At 38.7% G+C, this 27,886-nt stretch overlaps 1 protein-coding gene across 1 annotated transcript in view; it reads right to left on the reverse strand.

Annotated features, from left to right (window-relative positions):
- Window positions 1-27,886, reverse strand: part of SCEL (sciellin) — a 116,623-nt gene that overhangs the window by 70,939 nt on the left and 17,798 nt on the right. Inside the window, exons 9-15 of the mRNA XM_012637758.1 lie at window positions 12,015-12,095; window positions 9,730-9,795; window positions 7,951-8,010; window positions 3,988-4,032; window positions 2,729-2,788; window positions 2,370-2,429; window positions 274-333 (exon numbers count right to left, since the gene is read on the reverse strand). Coding sequence (XP_012493212.1) covers window positions 274-333; window positions 2,370-2,429; window positions 2,729-2,788; window positions 3,988-4,032; window positions 7,951-8,010; window positions 9,730-9,795; window positions 12,015-12,095 — 432 coding nt within the window. The remainder of the gene's footprint in view (window positions 1-273; window positions 334-2,369; window positions 2,430-2,728; window positions 2,789-3,987; window positions 4,033-7,950; window positions 8,011-9,729; window positions 9,796-12,014; window positions 12,096-27,886) is intronic.

The raw sequence follows: 27,886 nt of genomic DNA on the forward strand, positions 1-27,886 counted from the left end.
CATTTCTTTTCTTTTTTTTTCAGGATATTATGGGGGTACAAACATTTTGGTTACATGTTAAGACTTTGACACACTCAAACCATGATTTGAGGTGTGCCCTTTCGCCTCTACAACACTCACCACGTCCATTCGTTGTGAGTTTACCCACCCCCAAACCCCAAACCCCCAAAGAATATTACTGCTGTGTGAGCACCTTAGTGTTCCCATTTCTTATGAGGTGTAAAAAGCTAGCCTGAAAACACAGAGCCCCATTAAAGTAGGAGATTTACTTACCCCTTCTCATTTTTGTAAGTCCTTTGATTAACTTTAATAAGACTTCCAAGATCTTGGGTTCTTTATAACATTGGAAAAAAAGAAAAGATAGAGTAAGGGAGAGAGAGAGAGAGAAAGAGAGTGAAGTAAGAGCAACTCAATGATATATTCAGAATCTTTATGACAACGGCAGATTTTCCACAACAGAAGATGTAATCAGTGCCTAAAGGATCAGAAATCCTTGGAAATATTTAATTCAAGTGGCTCTATTCATCATGCAAAGTGCCAAAGAGACAGCTTGATACTAAGATACCAACCATTACTCAGTTATGATTGAATCAATTTAAAAGTAAAAGTTTTCACTGGGTCTCAGCTTTTATTTTCTTGAGTGTGAGTTGGTAGGGGGGCTGACTTTAATATATATGTTGTGATATTATCTTATTTAAGCATGGGAATCATTCACATCAGGGGTAAAAATCAATTGATAGACATTTTAAGTTTAAATACTTTGAGGATTTGAGCCATTTCTCCTAAAAAGGTCAAGGGTGTATTTATTAAAGGGTCCAAAGTGACCTTGAAAAAGTCAATATTACTATTATAGCTCCAGTGTTTTACATAAACTGAACAAATGAAATAAAACTTTCACATGCCAATGACTAAAAATTATGAGAGAATATAAAAGCCAATCCCTCTAAATTCCTCAATTTTCCAAGCGTTACACTTTTCCATTTTCATCTGTCTCTGATTTCACTGTGATAAGACTGTTGACACTTCAAGTTCTTTCAGTATAAGAAAGAATGAAGGGAGGGAGGGAAGAAGGAAAAAGAACTAGGACTCTTTCCCTACCACACCAACAAGATCAGTTATTCCTACATTGAAGCCTGGTTGCTATCAAGCTATCCCAGATTACAAATTGCTTCTCTTTTCTCCTTTTTCCTAGCCCACAAAATGATCTACTTGTGATGCTCGTCCTACTTTTCCCATCATCCACCACTTCTGTGGAGCTCTCCAAACTCCATTTTTTAAAATACCTGAAATTTCATCTATTGCTGTAAAGCTCATATAGCCGTGTACAGTGAATTGACTGTTTTCTACCTTCATCTATTCTATACTTGGAAAAAAATCACCTGCAGTATGTTGGCACGTTTACATAATAATCATATGTCGTTAATAAGCATTCAATGTCTGTGTGATGGTTACTGCCAACACTTTTCACCACATAGACTTTGTTAAGTGTTCTACATCAGAAAGGGTTGAGAATGCATCTGCCAAGATTGACTTGGAAAGCTAGAATACCATTCTGGGCACAGATTGGCACAGATAAATGGTTTTTAAAAATAACTGCGACAATAGAAATAATTCTCATGTTAGAAAGGCAAATTTAATGACTAACTAAATCCAAAGTAAACAGAAAATCTGGGGGAAAAATAGTAGAGATCTCATAAATCCTTACCCTTTGCCATTCTTGACTATTCTGGAATTTTCTTTAATGAAACTGTCAAGACTTTGGTTTCTTTCAACAAGAAAAACAATATAGTAATGAAATTCAATTTTCTAGTATATCAGTATCAGGCTAGAACTATAAGTTCATCTCTTAAATGTTACCAGGTCAGTTACTAATCATTAACTCATCTGATGATGCAAAATAAATAAAAGCACGGCCTTAAGATATTTACAAATACATATGAAGAGATACACATGTGGAGTGACTCAACCAAGATTCCAACTGAACAGTGCCTTAGTCCATTCTAAAGATGTCAGTGGTAAGGGGTTCTGTTCCCAGCACCTAAATGTCTTACCATAAATGTATTTAGTTCATAAACCAGCCCACTGAACACTAATTATAACAGCTAGTTATATTTCTTTCAATTTTATATATAAAGGGAACTTGGAGATCATTTAGGTCAAATCCTTCATTTTACGGGATGAGGAAACAGAAAGTAAATCATGTGTCCAGGTCACCCAAATTGATTTTAGTGGCAGGGCCGGCACTATTTCCTGACCCTAATCTGAGGCTACCAGCCTGCCTGACCCTCATCCTGAGCAGAAGGTCTCCCCTAGAAAATAGTATGTAGTCTAGGATTCAATCGAAGTGATCTGTCTTAATAAAATCTTACTCTTTGCCATCTTTGTCTGTCCGGGTATTCACACAGATGAGGCTTTCAAGGCTTTTGGCTCTGAAAACACAAAGAAATTCAAATAAAAGACTACATATTGAAATGAAATTGTGTGGTATCTTGAAAGGTCAGGTACAATAAACATTCTTCATGAATTGCTTATTTATTCTTACTGAATGGAAGAGCAGAAATCCCTCTGGGCAATTATGTCTGAACTAAATGTACAATGCTGAGAGCATTGTACATTTGCTAGTACATTTCCATGTGAGAGGATACAACTTCCTTGCAGCTAATGTCTAAAGGAATAAGATAAGCAATCTGAGAGATAAGATTTTCAGATTAAAGAAAGATACACTTACCTTTTTGCTGTTTCCTCTGCCTTCAGATTTGCTCTGAAGATACCGTCAAGACCTTGATTTCTTTAAATGCATTAATTAAAAAAAACCTTGTCAGTGGGAATAAAAGATGCTTAACTCTATAAGAATATAGACCAGTTTACATCTAAGGCAGGAAATAAAAGCTAGCTGGGAAAGATCAGCAACAATGCTTGAAATTGGCTTTATTCCAAATAAGTCTGTTCACAGACTCAAAGTTTAAATTGCAGTGGACCTTAGAGAAAATAAAATAATAAAAGATATAAACTGGGGATCTGAAAGCCACAATAGGTGGCCACAATAGATGTGTTGTTTGGGTTCAGGGAGCGTTTCTATTTTTAATGTGAGCCAGTGTTTACAAAGATGGCCATGACACATAAAAACCTGGATTTTCAGGATCTGCTGAAAATGTCCTGCAAATTGGGTTCAGTGGAAACGCTCAGCTGGAGCTGAGAAGCAGCCAGGTAATTTAGAAAGGGCATCTCCTCTCCTTTTTAGCCTAGTTCTCCCAGCACCTGTTCCATAGAATCAGCCCCCTTCACTCACACCTGCCCGGCCTTAAGAGGCCGTGGAATCTGCAACTCCTGAACTAATAATACCTCCACTGTTTGTAGATGAGAGAACTGAAAATCAGCAAGTTTAAGTGACCATTATTGCAAGAACAAGGTATGAAAAACACATCTTGTGATCCTCAGATCAATTAATCCATTTGATATTTGCTTTGTCTTTTCCTTCTCTTTGGTCCCCGCCCATTTGGTAGGTTAGTGTGCAATGAAACAGAGAGATAGCTAACGTGGACACACCTCTCACACAAACATCGATTATTCAGTTTTTTTCTCTTGCAAATTTAAAGTTATGCAATTATAAATCATTCAAAATAAGGAGATAATGTTAACTAAGATAATAAATTTTTTGTAATGGTTAAACTAAAAGTACTATTCAGTGATCAGACCAAACTCTGTTTACGTATTAGTGAATTAATATTTCAGGAAGAGAAATGTGGTTATTTACATAACTGCCTTAATAAATCAAAGACACTTTAATATTAGTATTTTTAGGCCTTAATAACCATTCATAATAATAATGAAATGATGGTGACTTCTGTAAGCTTTTTATTCAAGATTTGTAGGATACTTTTGACTAGCCTGGTATGTGGGTCCTTATGCTCAAAGACTGAAAATACATAAGAAGTCATAATATGTAGTTCAGTAATAAAGCCAAAAATAGACATGTAAAAATCATACCTATTCAAGCTTTTGTTCATTTTGATGAGATTATCCAATTCTTCACTTTTGGAAGAGAAAAAAAATCTCACATTAGTAAAGGCCTGCCCAGAGTCAAGGGGTAAATTCGCCTTAAAATAACTCTGAGTTCTCTGAAATACAATGCATGTCCCACCTTTATAATCTGCGAAAATCTTGATTATCCTTCAAGGTTCTACTCTAATACGACTTTCTCCAAAAAGCCTTTCCTAATCCTCCAACTGAATATAATCCCCTCTGTTTTTGGAACCCTTGCAGCATTTGGTTTTTCTGCATTTTCTTTATGGAAGTTCTGTCACTATGCTTTGCTTTATGGCCATTGCACACTTGTCTCGTGTCAATGCCCCTGCCCCTACACACACACACGTTCACACCACTTAAAATTTAGAACTGTGTTTTACATTGGATTCTCTTCAGTTTTTAATACAGTGTCTTTCATACAGTAGATGCTGAGTATACATTTTTAATTGAATCAACAAATATAGGTACATTGACTAATTATAGCTTTGCGCAATGTACTTGCACAAAGTAGTTACTGGACAATATTTGTTCATCAGTCAGCCTAGCTTCTTTTTTGAATTCTACTCCTACCTCATTTTCAGGTCAGCTAAATTTGCTCGCCTGTTTCCACATTTGAGAACTGCAAAGCCCTTTCTGCCTGCTTCTTCAGGAGCAACCTATTTAAGCCAAACCCCTGGGTTCAAGAATTTTACTTAAACCACATGGCTCAGTTTTCTCCCCCAAGCAGACAGCAGGTATGGCGGGTGGAGGTTTTGCAAAAGTGCTCTTGGTGCCTTCCTCCTGTTCCCTTTCACAGCATGTCCTCTCCCCAACTTCTCTGTCCACACCCCCTACCCCTTTTTCTCTTGTCTTCCTCATCCAGCTTTTCTGTTCACAAATCTTGGCTCTCGCTTCTTCCTGCTCCAGAGTCATAGGTTTTCCAAGCTTTATCAATATTTCACGGTCTTCCTGAGTCATCTGTGGTGTTGACCAGGATGCTGTAAGACCCAGTAACCCAGTAATTACACATTCAGGCTCCAAGGTCAAGAACACCTGGAGTCCAATCCAGGATTCACCATTTATTCATTGGTAACCCTGGGTGAGTTCCTTAACCTCCTGCTGACTCAATTTTCCCATCTGTAAAATGAGAAACTAATCTTACCCACCTCAGAAAAGAATCAATAGGCTAATGGATATAAAGTGCTAAGCATGATGCCTGGCAAGTTACAAATTCTCAATTAGTTTTGGACATTATAATAAATAGTGCCCTGTCAATACTAAATTTTTCATTTAATAAATGCTTGCTATATTTATTTATATTTGTTTTTTAACTGCATTTAGAAACACCAAGACTTTGATGTAGTCTTAAAGAGATATAGTTACTGAGTCACTTATGTGCTTGAAGATGCCTGGCACAATATTATGGCCAGAAGAGCTGCTGAAGGCAGTCCTCTTGGAGACCCTAAAAATATCTTAAATTCCCAGCCACCACATAGATGAATCCACTTGGTTCAATGGTAGGACTGAAGACTGAGAATAAACACTGAAATACAAAAGTCACTGCCTCTGACAAAAAATTGATGAATACTCTATCCTTGTGTGAGACAAGCACTACCCAGTCCCTTGATACAGTGGCCCATTATCGTTTCTTGCTTGAAATTCTACCTTCCAACTCTGAGGCTGCGAATCTGTTCAGGTCCCCAAGGGAAAGAACAAACCCAAGAATCCTGTAAATTTTAGCCCATACCTTTCTAACTGGCATGAGTCACAATGATGAGATTATCAGGTTTAGGGGTTGCTCATGTTTATCACAAGAAAATTAGCACAAATCATGAGAAGATACTCTGGTAAATTTAAAATTAGTAAATTTAAAAAATGGATACTGTATTCCAAATAAAGAATTCGAGCTTTCAAAATGACTTTAAATTGGTGAAAGCTTCGAATATTAAGTTTCACCACTGCATTTGCAACAAATTAAATGCTGTTGATCAGACAGCAGTAACACTCCATTTCACAAAGAGCAGCTCAGAGAAATAAAGCTATTTCTAGTCCCTGGGGTCGGCCCACAGCAATAGTCTGTGATGACTATGTCAATGCAACAGACATTTTCCCCGGTCCTTGTCAAGCACAACTTCTCTCTGTGATGAATATACCTGGCTGTGGAATCCGTGCCTTGTGGCTAGGGAATGCGGACAGGAAAGTTAAACTCACTGCACCTCTCATTGCTTCTGTTTGATTTACGCCACACCACAATTCCCCTTCAGCATCACTCACTTGTCTTTCCCCCAGACATCCCAATCGCCCACCAGAAAACTGTCCGATCCCCATTGAAAACAAAATATTGCCTCCAACAAAAATAAATCAATAAAATTAGAGAGCTAGGCACTTAGAAAAAAGAAGAAATGGAAATGAAACATTCAGGAGACTGTCTACAGTCTTGGTCTGGATTCAGAGCTCCTATTTTGTTTATGAATTTGCACAGAAAACCCAAGTTTCACTTTTGTTTCTTCTCTTCATTCTTTTGACAGAGACTGCAATCTGTAGTAACATTCTCAGCAGTATAATTCCATTAAACAAGGAATATTTTTGTGGGCTTGGGATTTAAATGATGGAATATTCATACTCAAGGTTTTCTCACTACCTGTCACTGTTTTACCATAATTTATTTTATGAACACCTACTTTGCACAAAGCATCATGTCATACACTGAGAATGGTGGATAATACAAAATATCTTCCCTGAGAGATTACAGAGATGAAAGATGATTTACACAAATAACATAAAACAAAGCCAAATATGATTCAGTACTATAAAGTATGAATAGTAGGGCTCCTATAGCTTGGAGAGGCGGAAGTCACACTTCACTGGATCACTCAGGGAAGACTGACAGAGGAGGGGATATTTGATCCGGATCTTGAAAAACAGGTAGGATGTGGATGGATTGATAAGGCAGGCTAGGGGCTGGAAAAGACTGTCATGTGGCACAAACAAAAGCAGAGTATCTGGAAATTTTAGCAAGGAAGTGGTTTAATTTGATATTGAGGGTAGGATAAATATATGGGTGAAGTAGGAAATAACTCTGGAACATTAGGCTAGAGCCAGGTTAGCAAGGCCCTTGAATGAGGTTCTATGTAATTGAATGGGCAGTAGGAAGCTGGTACAGTGATTGAGCAGAATCTTAGGGAAAATAATTCTGGCATTGATGGGCAGTAATGGTTTAGCAGAAGGAAAGACTGAGGGGTCTAAGTAAATCTGGATAGCTACTCTAATAACCTATGCACGAGTCAATGAGGGTCTGAAGGAGAAGCCATGTGGGCTTGAGGGGCATTTTAGACCTTCAGTTCATACATGCCTGTTACTACATGGAGGAGGAGAGAGACAGAAGAATCAAGAATGATTCCAAGGACCGGGCATGGTGGCTCATGCCTGTAATCTCAGTTACTTGGGAGGCTGAGGTGGGAGGATCATTTGTGGCCAGGAGTTTGAGACCGGCCTGGGAAATATAGCAAGACCCTGCCTCTACAAAAAAAAATTAAAAAAAAAAAGAATGATTCCAAAAAGATGAGCCTGCAGAAATGGAAGAACAGAGAAGAAGCCAGGAAATAGCACACTTGGGATAGAAGTTGAATATTTGAATATGGCCTTGGGCATTCTGTGTAGGGTGCTGGGAGACAGATGGGAGACATAAATACAGGACTAGAGACCTGGAATGAGGCTTGACAGCTAAGGTCACTGGGATGAGTCACCAGAGGAGGCAGCAGCAGAAGAAGAGTGTCCAGGAATGTCTACACCATCCACTGTTCAGGGGTACTTACCTCCTTTTAAATTATATACAACAAACAGCACTGGGGTTTTGTTTATATTGTAACTTTCAGATGTACCAGTTAAGCATTTTTCAAACACAAAGAAAGGAAAAAAACAAGCTCAAAAGCTCTGAGATCTCACCCCTTGTCAGTTTTCTGAAGTGAAGTGGCCACTTTGATGATGTTGTCAAGATCCTGACTCCTTCAAACAATGAGAAACCAATATAGGTCAATGACAGTAGAGCTATCTTTCAAAGTGCTGATATTTCTTATCTGTTTTCAGTGGAGAAAGTGATAGTCCAGATGTTGTTCAGGAATTATTGACTTTAGCAGAATAACAAAATGGTTCTATTCTATCAGCCCTTGGCACACAGAGACATGTGCGTGCCCCATTGACAGAAACACACACACACACACACACACACACTCCCCACTCTTTTTCATTTCACCTCGGTGTTGGCTCTGCCATCTAGTGCTCACCGAAATAACTACATTTTCCCCTAAGGACTTGTATTGGCAGCTCCCAAGTTTATGTTTAAAAAAAAAGACATGGAAAAGAAAATCCAGTTAATTGCACAAGTAACATAGAGTGAATCTGGAAGTTTTTCTATTGGAGCCAAAGAGCATTAAGCAAAGATCCAGACAATTAATTAGTCCCTCTAAAGGGATGAAGATATCTGTCGTCTAAGGCTGTAAGACAGGTGAAAGCACCTGAGACACAAAGGGCTTGGATCCATGCCAATCTCCCTGGTCATGAATAGGAATAATTAGGAAAATCTTTATAGCTTTCCTGTAATTAATAACTGTGTTTCACAAACAATGTCTCATAGAAGGTTAATAAGGTTTCATGAAGAAAGGATGTTATAGTCAAGTAAGTTTGGAAAATGTAACCTGCTTTTGGTAATTCAGAATCCACATAAGTTCACTGAAGGTTGTGAAAAGTCCTGTGGCAGAGAACTCTATTTTTGTTTTCTAAATGTATCGGACCATTGAACCCTTCTTTCACAGAGCATGTGTGGACATTTTGTGCCACATGGCACACAGTTTGGGAAATGCTGAGAGTCGGGCTTTCAGTTACCAGGTACAAGGGAAACATGATTCTCCCCAAAGGTGAAGAATTTGTGTGATGTGTCTTTTGAACTGGGACTCTTCTGGAAGTCAAAGGGGATAATATAAAAACACAAAAAGCATATGTTTTGAACTTCAAAAAAAATTTTTTAGTCAAAGAAATCTTTTGACTAAAAATTGGTTTATCATATTGATAGACCTATGAAATAATATTGTTTAAAAACTATTTTCAAAAATAGCATTTTTTTCTAAAAAGAAAAAAAAAAACAGATATAACCAGAACAAATACTAGACAAGATAGGACATGCAAGACAACAGGTGTAAATCAGGACTCTCATGGGGAAACCAGACATTTGGGGAATGTCACTGTACCCAAAGGCATCAACACAGTTTATGTGCCTCTTCTGATGGCACCGGAGGAGGTAGACATGACTTTGTACAGTCACCACTAGGCAAAGCTTTTGTAATACAAGTTCGACTAAACAACTGTGTTTCCACCTCTTCATTTATACATCCACACCAACTATGTCATAGATCTCGTTGGAAGTGCTGGAAACAAAGAGGAAAACAAACTGTCTTTCCTTCAAGAGGTTTGATCTTATACTGTTATCATATTCAGACAATTTTGGTTGTTTTCTTAATGTAAAGCTTAGGATAGAAATAAAAAAACCAAATTCTATAAGTACTTATAAAAACATTTATTATCCATCATATTGAAGTCAGCTGGAAAATTGATTTTATCTACTTTATTAATGTTTTATATTTTTAAAGTGTTTTAAATAAAGCATACTTTATCATTGCATATTGCATATCTACAATTACATAGATACAGATAGAGACCACCGCATCATACCTGATGTTTCTTTCAGAGGATCTGTTGGTTTCTGTACGTACACCTGGTTTAGGTGGACATATCTGCCTGTATTTTCAAAGTTAAAGATAATGTCCGTTAGGTAAGAAAACACTTCTTTGTTCAATTTAAATTTATAAGAAAACATTCATGTTCAAAAAAGATCAGTGTGTGTTGGAACCCTACCACTACTTGAGATAACAAACTTGAACTCTTTGGGTTGGCTAGAATTCAACCACCTCCTATTTGAAATTCTAAAGAGTCCAATATATTCTTTTGTAATTTCATCTATCTCTCTTTTCATAGATTTTAAACTACTGGAAGTGTCTAGAAATACCTGTTCTAAATATGTTCATGTGGGGTTTTATTGGCCTCCATTCATCAGTAAAGCATTTTCATATTTATCTCTATTAGATAGTGATATAATATTTTTAAATAGTAAGAATCTTTTTTGTTATTAGGCAACAAAGGAATAGTTTTTTTCTTAGATTTATCCCATTTGAATACTATCAAGAAATATATTTGCTCAGATAAGATAGGAAATAAGTCTGTATCTCAAGTTCACCTACCACATTGAGCATGACCACACTGAGCTGACAGAATTAAATTTTACTATGTTAGGTTCTGTCAAAATTTATGATATAAGGCTTCTCTCTACTCTTTTTCTGAGTATCTGGTTGACCTACTTACACATTCTTGCTTATTCTCAAGAAGATATATTCAACTATTTTTTGTACTCCTGAGGACATGTGTTAATTACATAGGAAACACTTTCCTTTCATATTCTTTCATTAAAATCATCATGCTGTGATTAAAGTAATCAGGGTTTTAAAAACAGGCAAGTTGTCCCAATTTTGTTTTTCAGATCATTGGTGGAGGAAAGAAATTAGAGTAGTAAAAATGGATTAGACCAATTCCTATGAAATTTACTTTCTTTTAAATATAAACAAGATTACAATGCTAGCGTAACTGATTTTAGATTAGAATTTAGGTGTACTAAGGCCAATTAATTTTAGCCCCTTAAAAATTCTATTCAAGTAAGATTTAATTGCTTAATTCTATAAGAGTTAAAGGAAAAATAATGTAAGATAAAAAGTTTGAGAAGCTATTTTTAAGAGATAATTATAACCATCATACAAATAAGAAGTTATAAATCCGATCTACATTTTTCATCAGTTCAGTGAAGAAATATTCTCTTGACTCATTAAAAAAAATTATCCTCACATCCTAAGGACAAAATTTCAAAGATCCTGTGAAGTTTCACTGAATAGAAATTCAGACCTGGAGTTTTAACCAACGAGATGAACACCTAATGCTACATACTTCTGCTGCCCAGTCAGCACTTTCCAGCTGAAGTTCCTCTCTTACTGAGAAATATTTCTATGATTGTGTCTACCAAAGAATAGTTCTATCTATAATTGTGTCTCACATGGTGTCAAAAAATCACCATCCAAAAGCAAAAATACAAAAAAATCAAAGGCAGGCAATCAAGCAGATCTAATGGATTCAGTCTTCAGTGAGATACCATTTTTTAGTCTCACCATAATAATGGAAATGTGGGATGTACATCCTGAAAAATGGTCCAAAATATATTAAACGGCGTAACAGGAACACATGGGAAGATTTTCAGATCTTTGAATTTGTTTCTAAGTATTAATTATAGAATGACACAGATTCAAAGCTGAAAAGCAAGTCTGTTTTTCCTGATTTGAAGACAAGTTAATTAGAACATTTTTTCAAAATTGGTGATAGTTTTGAAATACATCACAAATTTCTTAACTAAATAAAAGATAAAGAACTACCCAAAGATATTTCTAACGTGAGGATTTGAGTGGTAACACGAAGTTTCAAGAACATCTTTCATCAGAATATGTAGCTTTCAATGGTAAACTTAACTTGCAGTAAATACAAATATATATATATATTGTTTAATAGGCATGTATTTATACTTTATATATAATATATATACCAAATACATATGTATTTTATATTTATATATTAGGAGCTAGTATATAAGAAACCTGTGCACACTTTCTGAACATGAGTATTGTTCCCTTTGTATCTTGAAGGTTATTCCTTAAGATTAGTAATAGTCATCAGTATTCAAGGGCAAACATAAATACACATGTGCATTGGCAAATAAAATTAGAAAAAGCTCTGCAAGTGCTTCTTTAGCGAATGTGCACACAAAACATATGCATGCTTTGCACAAAGCAAGTCACAATTCATTTACTTTCATTTCTCTTGAATTTCATTTTGGTAAGATATTATGGAGTACTAGGTCTTACCTATTATCCTGTCTCAGGTGTTTAGGAGAAGAAACAGGAGAACTGGGTTTTGGAGGTATTGGAGGGTGAAAAGCTGGTTCCCTTTAAAACAGAAAACAGCAGTTCATTTTACCATGGAAACATGATAAATTTTAGCATCTATTAACCAAATGCATTTATTGCCTACGTGGAAGTACCTCTTGCATCTTACAACCCCATGTGGAAAAGGTCAGAAACTATGGAGCACTAAACCCTAAAGAAGTCAAATATTTAAAATATGAGTATTTTAAAAGTTCATTAAATCAGACTTTTAGAAACCCTATCCTCTTTCACTATAGTGTGAACTATAATATGTTCCTTAAATAAATAGCTTAATGTTTTGCTAGTGTATCTAGCGCAAGTCATGGCATTTTGAGTCTGCAATGCATGAGCATTGTAAGTGATTCTTGGGCATTAACATATAAGCTTCTTTAGGGATTATGTCAGCTATCAGGCTTCTATGGAAACGGCAAAAAGGTTTTTAATTTCAGAGGCCTCAGTTAAAGTTTGATTTGAAGCTCTTAACTGAATCTGACTTAAATATTGTCAGCACAGGCCAGTTTGATCCTGGGAGAGCACATGTATATACTGTCAGCCTAAATTTTCCAATGACACACCAAGGTAGTCTCTGAGTTGGCAAAATTTAATGACCTAAGAACTGGAGATGGGCAATTGCATGCATATTTTGGATGGAGTGAGCACTTTACTAAAGGCACATCACTCCTCCACTCTCCCACCACAACCCCAGTGGTTCTCTATGTGTCCTCAAGATAAAGTCTTCACCTAGTAGAAGCACCTTGTGATCTGGACTCCATGTATCCTCTGGCTTTTGAAACACAGTAGGTTGGTGTGTGGTCTGGAGTCAGGTGGCTTGAACTGCCAGCTGTGTGGTAATGGGTTAACCCAATTCTGTTTCTTCATCTATAATAATCCTTCTAATAGGATTGTTGGGGTATTATCAGGACTGAATGAGATCGTGCTTTTATTCAACAAATATTTATTGGTAGCTTTCTATGTGCAGGGCACTCTGCGAGCAAATATATGTCACAAGAAGAAAAGTGCTATGCAAAAAATAAAACAGAGTAAGGGTATATAGACTGATAGAATGGGGGCACTATTTTATTTAGAATGGCCTAGGAAAGCCTCTCTGTAAGGTGAAATTTGAGCCAAGATCTGGAGAAAGTGATAGAATCTAGCATACAAAATGGGCATCATTAGCTTACAGATGGTATTTAATGCTTGAATCTGGATGAGATCACTAGGGGAGTCAGTGTAAGTAGAGAAGAAAAGAGCGCCAAGGGTTGGACCCTCTGGCCCTGTAATATTCAGAGGTCAAGAATATGAGATGGAAACAGCAAACGAGTCGAGGAGGAGTGGCCAAGAAGAAGACAACATAAATAGGAGGGCGTGGTATCCTGGAAGCCAAGTGAGAAACGTGTTTCAAGGGAGCAGTAATTGGCCCTGCCAAACACTACTGTTAAATCAAATAAAACAAAGACTAGGAAATTACCATGGTTTCAGCAACATAGTGGTCATTGGTAACTCTGATAAGAGCAGTCTGAATGGAGCAGAGGTGAATAAAACATTGTAGGAGTGGATTTAGGAGACAATGGGAAGGAAAGTGGTAGAGGCATCGATACTGGTGTTTGGCCATGAAGAGGGAAGAGAGAAACACGTAGCTGCCTGGAGCTTGAGGAGACAAGGAAGGTTACTACAGCTTGTAGATATCATGATGAGAATGATCCAGTGAATCACGCTGCAGGAGAGTGAGGGGCAGATGCTAGACAGATGTCCTTGAGAAGTGACAGGACTTAAGGCACAAGTGGGGTGGTTGGACAGAAGCACAAGGCTCGTTCACAGGAAAAAGCAGGGAAGGAACTTAGACAGGTACAGCTGAGGTATGTTAGTTGATCCAGAGTGGAGAAAGTTCTCTTTTGTTTACTTCTATTTTCTCAGTAAAATGGGAATCAAGATCATTAATTCGAAGTGAGGAGGGTGAGCAGGAGGAGGCAAGAAAGAGAGAGAGAGAGAGAGAGAGAGAGAGAGAGAAAGTATGAAATGGTTTTCTAGGAGAGGAGGGGAGCAAGTGGACCCAGAAATGAAATATGATGATAATAATAGCACACCGTTATATGGGATTATTATGTGCTGGGAACTTTTCTAAGCATTTTACAAATATTAACTAAGTTAATCCTCACTGCAATCCCAGAGACAAGTATTATTCTTCTTCCCATTTTACAGATGAAAAGACTGAGGCACAGAAAGTGAAAATAAATATCTCATGATAATCCAGTCCATAAGGGGCAGAGTAGGGAAGTGAACCAGGAAACCTGAGTCCACAAACCCTCCTCGCGCTGTGCTGCCCCTCAAGGGATCCTTAGGCAGCACCAATGGCTCAGTTAAGGCTAGTACTCATAGAATTAAAATCAGGTCATTTGGCTTTGTCTTCTCTTGCCATAGTCAGCTGTTTTGAGGGCAGGAAGAGAAGATATAGAGATTTGGATTTAACTAAGTTTATAATTCAGCCAAGTGAGTGCAACAAAGAGAAGGATGGCAAAGAAAATGGGTATGTATGATGGAAGGGGTGTGTGAGGAAGGGATTACAATGAGGGACTGTGGGGTCAGAGATGGGTATAGACAGGAAGCAGGATATACAAGGGGTGAGGGATTGTGAAAAAGATGGTTGAATCAATGGTCTGGTGATTGTGGAGGGGCTGAGGAATTACTGGAGGCAAAGGACTGGAGGGAGCTAGAAAGACAGAAAGCAGGAACCAGAGAGGAAAAACTTAGACACTGGCATTTTGTCATTTTGTAGGTGTGTGGTTATTTACAAGGGCACGTCCCATGGGAGGCTGATCACAGGAGAGGGGGTCATGAAAGTGAGAGGCTAGGCTCGGGAAGGACCTTCCACGTGGATTTTGAATCACCGAGCATTATGACAGGAGGAGGGTTTGGAAAAGGCAATGAGCCTGGTGCTAAAGTCTTCAAAGAATGAGGGTGGATGACTCAGAAACCTTCAGATGACTCCAACAAGGAAGAGAAGCTCATGATGGCATGGCTTCAGAGGAGATGGGGAGTTTTAGCGCGGAGGGAGTTAAAACTGACGGGAGGTGGCAATGAGGGGCAAATAAGACCCCTACCCTTCCTCTAGACCCTGCGATATGTTGGGTTAATGGAAAAACAGTCCTTACTGAGAGGAAGGCTGTGGAGGCAGGTTCTCTAGAAGAGCCCAACAGAAACATGAGAGGCCGCGCGGGGGAAGGCTTTGACAATGATGCCTGACACACTCAGCGAGGCAGATGGAAGGGTTTAAGAGCTCATGGTGACATTAGATGGGCACAGGTTCAGAATGTACAGAGTACTGTGGGGACGGTCCAGGTGACAAGAAATGAGCTGACTGGGGTTCCTATGGGGATCCATGGACATGGGGAGGGAGGACATGATGGAATCAGTCCTGAAGACCCCTCAGTGTGTGGTGGTGGGCTCTGGGTGTTGGGCAGTGGAACACTGGAGCCGCAGAACAGCGGACATGGTAGGTCTCCTGGCTCCTGTTGTTGATGGTGACATTGAAGCCAGAAGAGGACATGCAAACCCCTAGAGCATGTCCTGGCTCGCGGGAGGTGCTCAATAAATGTCTTTGCTCTGGCTGTCATTTTTATCTCGCATGAACCCAATGCTGCAGCAGTGCCAAACACTTGTACTCCCTAAACCCACCCCGCCATGTTCTCTCTCCCCTCTGGAGTAACCCCTACCCCCTCTCACCTGGATGCTCACTCATTGCCCTTCAAATTTTGGCTTAGGAATTACCATCTTCAGTGGTACCCAAAGCTGTGCTAGGTACATCCCTATGTTTTCCCATAGCAATCCTATTCACAGCACATATCACACTATTCTTTTTTTTTTTGAGACAGAGTCTCACTGTGTTGCCCGGGCTACAGTGCCATGGTGTCATCCTAGCTCACAGCAACCTCAAACTCCTGGGCTCAAGCAATCCTTCTGCCTCAGCCTCCCAAGTAGCTGGGACTACAGGCATGCGCCACCATGCCCGGCTAATTTTTTCTATGTATTTTTAGTTGTCTGATTAATTACTTTGTATTTTTAGTAGAGACGGGGTCTCGCTCTTGCTCAGGCTGGTTTCGAACTCCTGAGCTCAAACAATCCTCCCGCCTCGGCCTCCCCGAGAGCTAGGATTACAGGCGTGAGCCACCGTGCCCGGCCCACACTATTCTTGATTACATATGATACTCTGTTTCCATGCTGGACTGAAATCTCCTAAAAGGATAGTTGTGTCCCAAGTACTCAGATTGTGCATGACATAGGTGTCCAGTGAAGATGTGTTGAGTGAATAAAGGGGCCAGCGATTGGCTAAATTTCTGTTTGGTGGGGAGGAAATGGGTACTGATGAGGGACCTGCAACTTTCAAACTCTGTGCAGCTTTCTCATAGAAGAAGTGCACTGTCGATTCCACTACAGAGCACTTACTAAGTGCCCGGTGTGCAGCTGACTCATTGTGTTGTACAATATTTCTGGAAGAATAATTTACATGGAAATAATCTCCCCATCCTGGTGTAGTGTCAGATTCTACAGTTACAAATTATTTTGTTTGTATTACTACCATCTTTTTTTCTAAAAAAATCCCCTTGTTTTGTGTTAGGTGATAGAGTCTTTAGTGTATCTGTGTGGATCAGCTGATTATATGCTTTCCTGCCAGAGGTATGGGAAAGGCAGAAGGAGGTGGTAGGTCGTGGCTAGACAGAGCACTGGACATCTGAAAGCAGGCAGGAGAGAGGGAACAAGATAGAAAGGGGCATTACAAAAAGTTGAAATGGGACGGTGTCACGCTTTGCTTATGCCAGATTCATGTTGATAAAATGCTAACTTTCTTCAATTTGAGAATGTCTGAGGCCTCAGTGAGGTGGGTAAATATTGCTTGGGTGGGTCTAGGAGGCAGAGATGGGTATAGGTAGATCTGAGATGGTCTGGAGAGTACTCAGGAGAGAAAAGGTGAGTGTGAGTTATTATGAAGGCCAAGAAAAGCAGAGGACCATATTTATTTCCGAGGGTGATGCATTTACACCCCTGCTGGGCCAGGAGCCAGGCAATGCCATGTTGACTTCAATTTACCTCAAAGGAGCTTTCATTCGCATCTCTGCAATGACAGCCACAGATGACAGAACCCAAGCCCTGGGGTGGGGCGGGGGGTGGGCAATGAGAGAAGTCATTCATGCAGTGCCAGGAGCATGATGTGATGCCAAGCAGGGGGATTAAAATGCAAGCTTGAGGCAGGAAGCTGTGGCCCGGAATGTTTTGGAGAGAAGGAAACAAGAGATATTCATTGGAATGATGCTGATTGAATTCTGCTTCGATATGTGATGTTAAAGCTTGGATAAGTTGACCTCGGCTCTCCTCTCTGCCCTTCCTGACCCCACAAGACCTTTGCAGGATCTATGCCATCACATGAGTGGCTATAATGGTAAAGAAAAGCTTTTAGGAATAAAAAGGCAGCTTTCACAAGAAATGTGTGAGAACTTGCAGATTGTAGCTCAAAGGCCAGAGCTAAAAGAAATAACACTGTAAAGAAAGCTGCCTACATTACTTATTTTCATGTGCTCTGCAAAGATCACTTCCTTTCATGATGGCTTTTTTGTATAATATGTTTGACTCTGTGAATTCTGTTCCAGTCTGACTTTGTGGACAACATTTCTATGACTGAAGCACAAGTCTAGGTTGAACCAGGAATAATTGTCTCTAATATTTAATTGTGAGTATCATTTTCACTTTCCATTGTGCTTAGCTCTTGTATCCCACAGATAGAGTTGTTATTCCAACAATGGCAAAGGAAATGGAACTAACTTATATATTTATTGAGTCCTAGTAATATGCCAGCTTTGCCAAGCTCCCACATATATTATTTTATTCAATCTATACATCTAACCTGTAGAGTGTATATTATTATTATTATTATTCCCTGAGGCTCAAAAAGTTAAGTAACTTGCCCCGGGTCACTTACTAGCAGTGTGACCCAGGGCAACTTAAAAACCTAGTCCCATACCTTTTTCTCTATATCATACTGTAGCCAACCAGTTCTCTTCCAGGTATTTTCAATGCAAATCTATTAAAAACAGATTGCTCTGAAACATTGCCTTGCCCGAGGAAGAAGCCATTAGCCTGGTAAGCACTTATCCCACAACTGCCCCAGTTATAACGTTAGGACCCACAGCAGTGTATGAGACAAAGTTGGGCATTCAAAGACTGGAAAAGGTATGGTTCATGCTTTTTAAGAGCTTATATAATGCAAGGCATATGTTCAAAAGAATGATTGTTGTGATGATGTCCCACGTCCTAGTGGCCAATGTTCATTTCAATAAACCATAGGAATGGAATATGCACTGGACAAGAATTCCAGGGACCTGGTTCTAGACTAGCTTGGCCACCAACTTTCTGTTTGACTCTGGAAAGAGTACTGATTCCCTCTGGACCTCTTCTTCCTTATCTATAAAAGGAAGAGACTGGCCCCGATCTGTGGATAGCAAACCACTATGTGACTGAGGGAGAGCTGAGTCATTATAAGGAATTCCTAAATTCACAAGGCCCCACGCACTTGCTATGGACAAAGTACCTTGACATTCATGTATGCATTTCTCAAACATATGTAGATGCTGTTGTGGTTAATAGAATTTAAATTTAGGTTGGATCTATAAGAACATAAATCAACTTTAGTTGGTTAATAAACACAAAGAGACACAAATTTTTAAGTATTGCTTAAGTCATAGCAGCTTTTGGTTTTTACATATTTTCTCAAAGACATAAGAATGGTCTATTACCAGGTGAAAGAAAAATTTTTAGCATTAAAAAGGAGTCTATCCCAAATGGACCATAGATCTATATGTAAAACATGAAACTACAAAACTTGTAGAAGAAAACATAGAAGAAAATCTTTGTGGTTATTGATTAGGCAAAGTCACCAAAAGCATAATTCATTGAACAAAACTAGGTGAATTGAATTTCATTAAATTAAAACAACTTTTGTTCTGAAAAATGCATTGTTAAGAGAATTTTTCAAAAAACGAGCCACACACTTGAAAAAATATTTGCAATTCATATGTCTGACCAAGGACTTGTAAGCAGAACATATTTTTCAAACACTCTCAAAACTCCACAATAAGTAAACAAACCAGTAGGAAAAAATAGGCAAAAGATTTAACAGACACGTCCCCAAAGAAGGCATACACATGACATACAAACATGAAAAGCTGTATAACATCATTAGTTTCTAGGAAAATGTAAATTACAACCATGATGAGATACCTTACACACCTATTAGAATGGCTAAAATAATTTTTAAACTCAAAAACTAAGTAATATTAAGGAAGAGGAGCAAGTAGAATCCTCATACCTGGTGGGACTGCAAAATGATAGAGCCACTTTGAAAGCAGTTTGGCAGTTTTTACGAAGTTAAACGTGCACTTACCACATGACCCAGCAATACCACTTGTAGGAATGTACTCAAAAGAAATGAGCACATATGTTCACATGAAAATCTTCATGTGAATGTTTAAAGCATCTTTGGAAACAACCCAAATGTCCTTCAATTAGTGAATGGATATATGAACTGTGTACAGCCGTATAGCGGAATACGACTCGGCAATAAAAAGGAATAAACTGTCGACACATGCAACAGCACGGATGAATCTCACATGCATTATGAAGACTCAAGAGGCTGTATAGCATGTGTGATTCTGTTTATGTGACATTCTGCATATAGTTGAGAAAGGAGACACAGAGATGAGAGGACAAAGAAGGATCCCCCTGTTTCCCCAGTATGAGGACAGTCCTAAGTAAAATGTTGGTCCTTATATCCCCCAGCCCCCACTCCCATGGCCCTCCCCCAGGCCCTAGCCACAGGGTGCCCCACCATTCACACCACACCACACCAGGCCTCCCTGCCTCCCACAGTACTTCTGCTCCAAAACCATTTCCTCTCCTCTCTGCATGATGCAAACCTCCATTCCCTCAGTGTGCACTGATTCTGCCCACTTTTAGCAGGAAAGAAACCTGATTTATGTAATTGACACTAAGATTTGGATGGATAGAGACGGTCCCTTTAATCTGTCAGAGTTTTCATACTTCTAACTGAGGTGAGATTTACAATCACCGGTTAATAGAACTTCCAGCAATACTAATAAATGGTGAAATAATTTTTAAATCAAATTGTCTGATTTTTATGGTTAGGGCAAGGTGACGTTTTTAGCAGAGCACTTGCCCTAGGTATCCTGATTCTTATAGCTTCTGTCTCACCTCTCCCTTTGAACCTGGAGCTTCTCTGCTTCCTGATACTTCCAGGAGCTCCCTTGGCAGAGGCAGAGGCAACAGGGGCTCCAAGGGTGGGAGGGGAGGTGGGAATCTGGATTGGACAAAACAGAAATGCTTTTTATTTGTTGCTGTCTGAATGTATGAGTTATTTAAAACTAGTGTTAGGAGATCAGGGACTGTCTAGGTTGTCCCAAAGGACTGGGAAAAAAAAGCAATTCATTGCTAAAGTTTATGATCTTCATTTACACATTCCGAATTAGGTTTCTCCTTGTTCTGTTCAAACATCACTTTTTAAAAATAATAAACCTTAACTCAGGTTAATGTTTTAGTTATTTTGCATGTTTATAGTGGGTAACCTAGGTATTCAGGTAAGATTTTAAAATCATTATACTTTGACATTTTACTGAGTATCATAGAATCTTAATTTTTACAAAAGAGATTCCAGTTAATATAAAGATTTTTGTTGAGATAAAAATGAAATGTGTTGTTTTTATTTAGAGTGATATCAAACTTTGTAGAGGATTTGGTACCAACAGAGTTAAAAATGTTGCAGCATAATTAGAAAGGTTACATTTTACCATTTATAGTTACAGACAGAAAAATATAACTGTAGTGCAAGGTTACTATGGCAACTCGCGTCTCAATCAGGATTTTTTTCCTCCTCCAGCTCTACCAATCAGCCAACTGTAAGTGAAAACCTCTGAAGCAGAAGAGGTTGAAACAAACAAGGATGAGAAATTATGATGGCATTTAGGAAATATGTATATGGTAATTTCCATAAGTATATTTCTACTATTTTAATTTTATCAAATATTATTTATTTCTTCTCTATCTTTGAAAGTGATTCCAGAAAAAAGCACATTGGTTTTTCGGTGGTAGTGATGATGGCACCTTCATTGATATTCCTAAATCAGAATGATTGATAACATTCACATTGTCTGTTAAGCAAATACTTTAATTTGACTTCCATGAGTTTCCTAAATTAGCTCTACATGCTATTTAACCACTGAATCTCTAAGTTACCTAAATACATAGTCAGAAGCATTTGAATGTATCATAAATAGAATATCAAGATTCAATAGTGGGTTGGGAAGTCAGACGAGAATTCAGTATCCACTATCCAGAACTTTTATTTCCATATGTCCTTGGGATGCATCTGAACATTTCTCCTGATAGCACCTATCATCCCCTCTATTGGCTCATGTCTGGTAAACAGCACCACCCTTTTAAAGTGGTACCATCTCAAAGATGAGAAAGAGTTTAATATCTTGAAAAATGAAGACATGCACTAGGGATTGCTGACACATCAATCATGCTTTTGGACAGATCTTACAAGAAGTGGGAAGGGGAAACATTCACTGGCTCTGCCCTTCTAGTAATTTTCTACATTGATGACACTTGCACTTTCTCTTGTATATATTTCAAATCTCTACCACATGGTCAGAGCTCAAATTACATAACAGCACAGCATTAACTCTTAAAATAGAAACATGATATTCCGAAATTGTACTTAAGCTTATCACAAATTACGAGTGGATGTCTATCCGCAGTGCCTTATACTAAAAGACATTTTTCCACATGACATCAGACTTGGAGTTACTGGATTTCCTGCTCCCATTAAGCATAACTGATACAGGATAAATGCAGAGGATGCCCCAGAGATGGGAAGTCCATAGTACTACACATATAAATGCACTCACGCATATGCACACACACACCCACCATGCTCTCTGGCACTGGAACTTTGCTTCTCCTCCCCTTTCTGCCTGCAGTGGCTCCATCCCCCCTTCCCCTCTGCACCTGGCTTGCTTACACGCATTCTTTAAGGTTTACCTCTGGCATTGCCTCCTTTGAGCCTGCAGCACCCCAAATGCATGTTCTATTGCCTCCCTCTCCATGCCCGCACATATTGTGTGGCTATCTCTACCTTTGTGTTTATCATACCCCCAAGGACCCACTCTCAGTCAGGACCAGTCTTCATGTTTAATAATGCTGGCTCCCTGGTAAACTTTGAGTTTCTTGAAATAGGGACTGGGTCCTACACCTCTCTGTACTCCTGGCATCTAGCAAAGTTTCTCTCTTAGTACATAGCCAGCACTCAACAGTTGTTTTAGAAAAAGAAAGAGACAGAAAGAGAGAGTAATAGAGAGAGACAGAGAAAACGGGAGAAAGAGAGAGAGAGGTTTAAACAGTCATTATAACCTAAGTACTTATAATAAGGCCCAACTATAAACAGACAAATAGGATAATGGTTGAGGAAAATTCATTGCCTTGTAGATGCATTAAAATCAACCAATCAATGTGTATTTATAGAACAATTACTATGGATAAATTTGCTTGATGACTCAAAGAGTTATAAGATGATGCCATCTAGTTAATGAGTATACTACAAAAGTGAGTGATATTTCAAGGTAATGCACAATTAATTGCCAAGGGAGAATTATAGGCAATAAGCTTTCTGAGTCCAGGATGACAAAAAAATAAAAATAAAAGAAAGTCCTTGGGCTGAGAAAGCTGTGTGGAGGAAGTAAGAAAGTAAGATTCATGCCAGTCTTGGAAGGATGGGTTGGTTTGGGATGGTGGAATCCATCCATCCACCCTGCCTCCTACCTCCACCCTACCTACCCCTCATTACACCTCATCTTTACCATGTAACTGCAGTAGTTATGGTCTCATTTTTCTAGTTCCTCCTCCACCACCTGATGTGTAGACACACATCAAGGTTCAACTTTCATTCTCTTCTCATTTGATAGTTTCTCCAGAAGTATCTTCACTCTGAAGATACCACATTTTAAATCCCTGGGTCCATTCCCAAATCTGGATCTCTGGCACCATCCTTTTATCTGAGCAACATCTTCCCCACTCAGCCATTTCTCATTGCTTGGGAATCACCTCCATAAACACATCCTTCCGGTGTCCCAGACTCTACCTGCTCAAAACAAAGCACAGCTTCTTAAGATCTATATTCTGCTCTTCTTTGTTCTATTGACTGGTGGCATCCCTATGCTTAAAATCACGCTGGGCTTGAAAACCTGGCATTGTATAATTTCTCTCCTTCCCACAAGTCCCACACCTCTTTTGGAACCTGTTCCCTGAGTCCTCTGCTAGAAGCGCTCCCTACTACATCAGATCTCCCAGAGAATGTTGATGTTCTTCTCATGACACCACAGTTGATTTTGTGTTACGGATATTTGTGCACCCATATTATCCAACTTTGGGGGTTATAAAGGACCCTAACCTGCTGCTGCCTTTCAGAGTTCTCTGACGTAGGAACTCTTGCCACACTGCTGAGTGACATCACCTAGACACACCAGCCCTTTCTCTGAGCCTTTGTTGCCCAGGAGTCCCTTTGCCCTCCTCATTTTCTGGGTAGTCCCTTTGAAGTTGCCTTTGGAAGGTCTCATGCTGTGAATGACTCCTTCAGCTGGCAACTCTGTCAAAGCATCACCCAAATCAAGCTCATAATGTGCCTCTGCCACTCATGGGCACATCTTTTTCCTTGATCAGCACCCTAATCCCTCAAACTCACTCCAATGACACTTGAATAAGGGGCGTAAGGAAGACAAAGAGGTCCATGATTGTTTTGATGTTTAAGTGTGGGTGTGACTAAATGTTTACCTTATTGTGACATGAGAAAATAATTTTACTTTAAAAGGTAGCATAGAACGCCTCTCAAAAGTGAATATATCATCATGTTTGGTCACGAGGATAGGATTCTCTAAGGATAGCCTGGCATAGCAATGAAAGAACTAACCTACCTAGCATAAGGAGTTAACAGGAATTCAAGACAGAGGGAGAGAAAGAGGGAGATGGAAGAAAGGAGTGAGGGACTGTTGAGAAAAACAGCAGCAGGGTAAGGCCTGCAGAAGAATGTCAGCCAATGAGAAATGCTCACTAACAGATGGTCAGAGAACTTCCAAACACGGATTTCTATTATTCCATTTGACATAGCTTGGTCTGGGCTTCTGCAATGTACTGCTACCACTCTGCCATCCCACATATTTACTAGGACCTTATGGAAGTGATATTTGGACAAATCAAAGAAATTACTGCTGGATTAGTACAGAGCTGAGAGAACAGGACAGAGTAAGTCAGAAGCAAAACCCTGAAGAAACAACATCAGATCAAAACATGGCCACTAGAACTTAAATGCTCCAGATCGGGGAGAAGACAGCATTCCAGGTAAAAGGAACCTTATATGCTAAGGATCTGTGGAAGGTGGGAGTTTAACACATTTAAAACAGATTCAGTAACTGAAACAGAGAGCAAAGGGAAGTTATGAGAGATGGAGGTCAGGTAAGGGCCAATAGTCAGTACTAAGGATTTGGATCTTTATTCTAGCAGCAATGAAAAATCACTATAATTGTTATGTAGGAGGGTGATATGTTCCAATTATTCTTTCGCAAATATCACTGTGGAAACTGTGAGGAGAAGACATAGGGGTGTGGGTGGTAGGTATCAGGATGAATGAAGGCAGAATATGTAGGCAGCTACTGTCATGGTGGTCCAGGAGAGACATGAAGAAGATGCTAGAAATGGAGAGAGGTATATGGATTCAAGAAGCATTTAGGAAATAAATTGACAGGATTTACTAATGGATTGGATATTGGTGGCTAAGGAGAGGAAAATGTGAAAAATCACTTCAAGTTTTCAGAGAATCAACTAGCTGAAGGATTGTATTCTTAACTGAGATAGGGGACCAGGTTAGGATGGAGAACTATGGATTTCATTCTGAACATGTTAAATTCTTTTGAGACATTTAAGTGAAGGTGACAAGAAGGCAACTGGCTAAGCGAAGATAACTCAGAGAAAGGTCTGGAGTGGATATTAATGAAGGAGTGGAGAACATACAAATGGTCACCGAAGTCCTGGGTATGGATGCCCCTGCTGAAGGGCAGGGCACAGAACAGGAAGTGAGGAGAAGAGGGACTTTGAGCCTTTAGGAACATCGACACTTAATGGCTTGGTGGAAGATGATCAGGTAGCAGAGGAGACTAAGGAAGAATAGGTAGAGAAATAAAAGAAAATCCAGAACAATATGTTGGGAGGATCTGGTTCTCAAAAGACAATAAGAGAGAAGATTTCCTAAAGGCATGAATAGTCAGTGGTTCCTTTTAAAGGGTCGAGTAATCAGAGGGACTGATATCACCAAAGTAATTGGTGACCTCGGAGAGCTGTTTCTGTGAACCAATGGTGATAGGAACCAGAAAATGGAGATGAAAAGCATCATCTACTCTTCTGAGAACATCAGCTATGATGGAAACAGAGAAAGAGTATCAGCTGAGTGGGTTTGTAAGATTAGGCTATCAAATTTTTAGGAGGCTATTTTTTAAGATTAAAAAGATTTGAACATGGAAAAGAGGGAAACCAGTGCAGCAGGACTTTGATCAGAGAGGTAGGAGGAAAGACAGATGAATGTAGTGAGGAATGACAGCTATAAAGCTAAAATTTTGATTAAGTCTTGATTAAAATGAAAAGAAAATATACGTTTTGATGGCATTTGTTAATAAGAATTCGGAGGATAATGTTGGCATTCCTTGATAATTCAAAACACTATACTGGTTATTTCCATTTTCAGCAAGAGAAGAAGACAGAGAATATTTATATGCCAATGACAAGAATCACAATGACTAAAAAGCAACTTTAGAAACCAGCTAGGAGAGACAAAGGTTTTATGTAAGTTGAAAACTTTTTAGGTTGAAAACTGTACATGCCATGTCTTGCTGTCATGATTTACAGCTTCTCTCTTTAACATTTACAAAAAATAGGGCAAGAGATTTTCAAAAATATTCAACTCTCAACTCCAAAATTGTGTTTGATCACCCAGGTCTGAACCCTTTCATTCCAAGACTAATGCATATCATAAATAAAATGATATTTGTTTTAGGAAATTGCATTTTTTCTTTAGCTACAAAATACAATTATTTTAGAAAACTCTATTTTCTCACTTAAGTTCTAATTGCCCTCACCAGGCTTGTGTTAATTATGTATATAATTACATGTAGATATAATATAGATGTAGATATGGAAATAGATAAAGACATAAAGATAGACTTACATAGTCATAGGCATAGACATACACATACATATAGACAAGGTATGATGTTATGAGCTCTTCTGTTAATAAAAAAAGTTGAGACCCTTTGGGTGCAGATTACATTGTGCCTGCAATAGATTTTAATCCAAACACAATAGTAACACAAGTTTTCAATCCAAACACAACTAAATTTGATTTCTTTCATAGTATGTAAGTCAAGAAAGGAACAAATGAGGGATGGGATAATCCATAGTGTTAAAGGCTACAGAGAGGTCAAGGGAGGAAGGTCCAAGAAGGACTGATTCCTAGATAACTGGGAAAGCTGGTGGTGTTCTCAGTTGTGCTGCATGAAGACAGGCATGTGGGAGAAAATGAAACTTCAGGGAAAGATTAGGTGGTAAAACAAACAAACAAACAAATAAAGGCTCACAAAATGAAGAACAGAAAAGAGAATGAGGGTGTCAGTATTAAGGGGAAATTCTTTTGGAGAAGATGGGAAAGGAGAGAGATGACTCATGTATTAGTCAAGGATAAAGGGAAATAAGCTTAGCATTGAGCTATTAACTAGTGTTATAAATCACAGTTCCCCCATTTATCTGTTTTTGACCTATTTTCATTTTCTTTGGGCTCCTCTGGGGACAAAGATCTCTTTTTGAAGCCTTTACTCTCTTTCATCATTTAATAATTGTTTCTATTTTTCAGCATTTACTAAAAAGGCTATTTCTCAGCCCTGGGAATGTACTGGCATTAAAGGTGAGAAATAGAAGCTGTACTTTGAGCTCTTCCAAAGAAAATCACTTTAGAAATCAAAGGCATTGCTATATCGTTATTATTCTATCCTTTCCCTGAAGGCTTGGCATGACATCATTTCTGATCCTCAAAGAGAAGTCTTTCAGTTTAGCCATTATATTAATAATCTGTGACTCTAAAAAAGGAATGGATATCTAAATTGATCAACCTAGCCTAATAATCTCTTTTCCTTAGTTCCAGTGCTATGGATCTGAGCCAGAAATCAGAAATAGGAGCATTGTAACTCATCTCATCTGCCATGTAAATCACAACCAGTAATGCATAAATTGTAAGGGCGTATAGCCAAGCACCACCAGTGCTGTGCAAACAGAGATCCAAAAGCTCAATGGGCACTGAAAGCATGAGATGTTAACTCATGACTAAGCTTTTCATATTTTTATACTGTTATATAACCAGTTGCTTATTATAGTGATAATTTACCTTAATATTGGAATAATGATTTGAGAACAAAAATAAGTTATTTTGGAAATAAGTCATAAATATTTCTAAGGAAAGTACCAGTTATTCTCTATCAAGACAAAATTGGATGGATCTTAACAATACTCTGGGAAAAAATTATCACCAGGAGAACTCCTAGTTAACATTTTCCCCACTTAGGTAGCTCCATAAAATGTATCACCCATAGGGAAATGTCTAATAACAGCCTGAGGGGAAAGAATGCTTTAACACATTGACTGCCACACTAAAAAAAAAA

Source organism: Propithecus coquereli, unplaced genomic scaffold (genome assembly GCF_000956105.1).
Source record: "Propithecus coquereli isolate 6110/MARCELLA unplaced genomic scaffold, Pcoq_1.0 Scaffold123, whole genome shotgun sequence".
NCBI classification, from domain to species: Eukaryota; Metazoa; Chordata; class Mammalia; order Primates; family Indriidae; genus Propithecus; species Propithecus coquereli.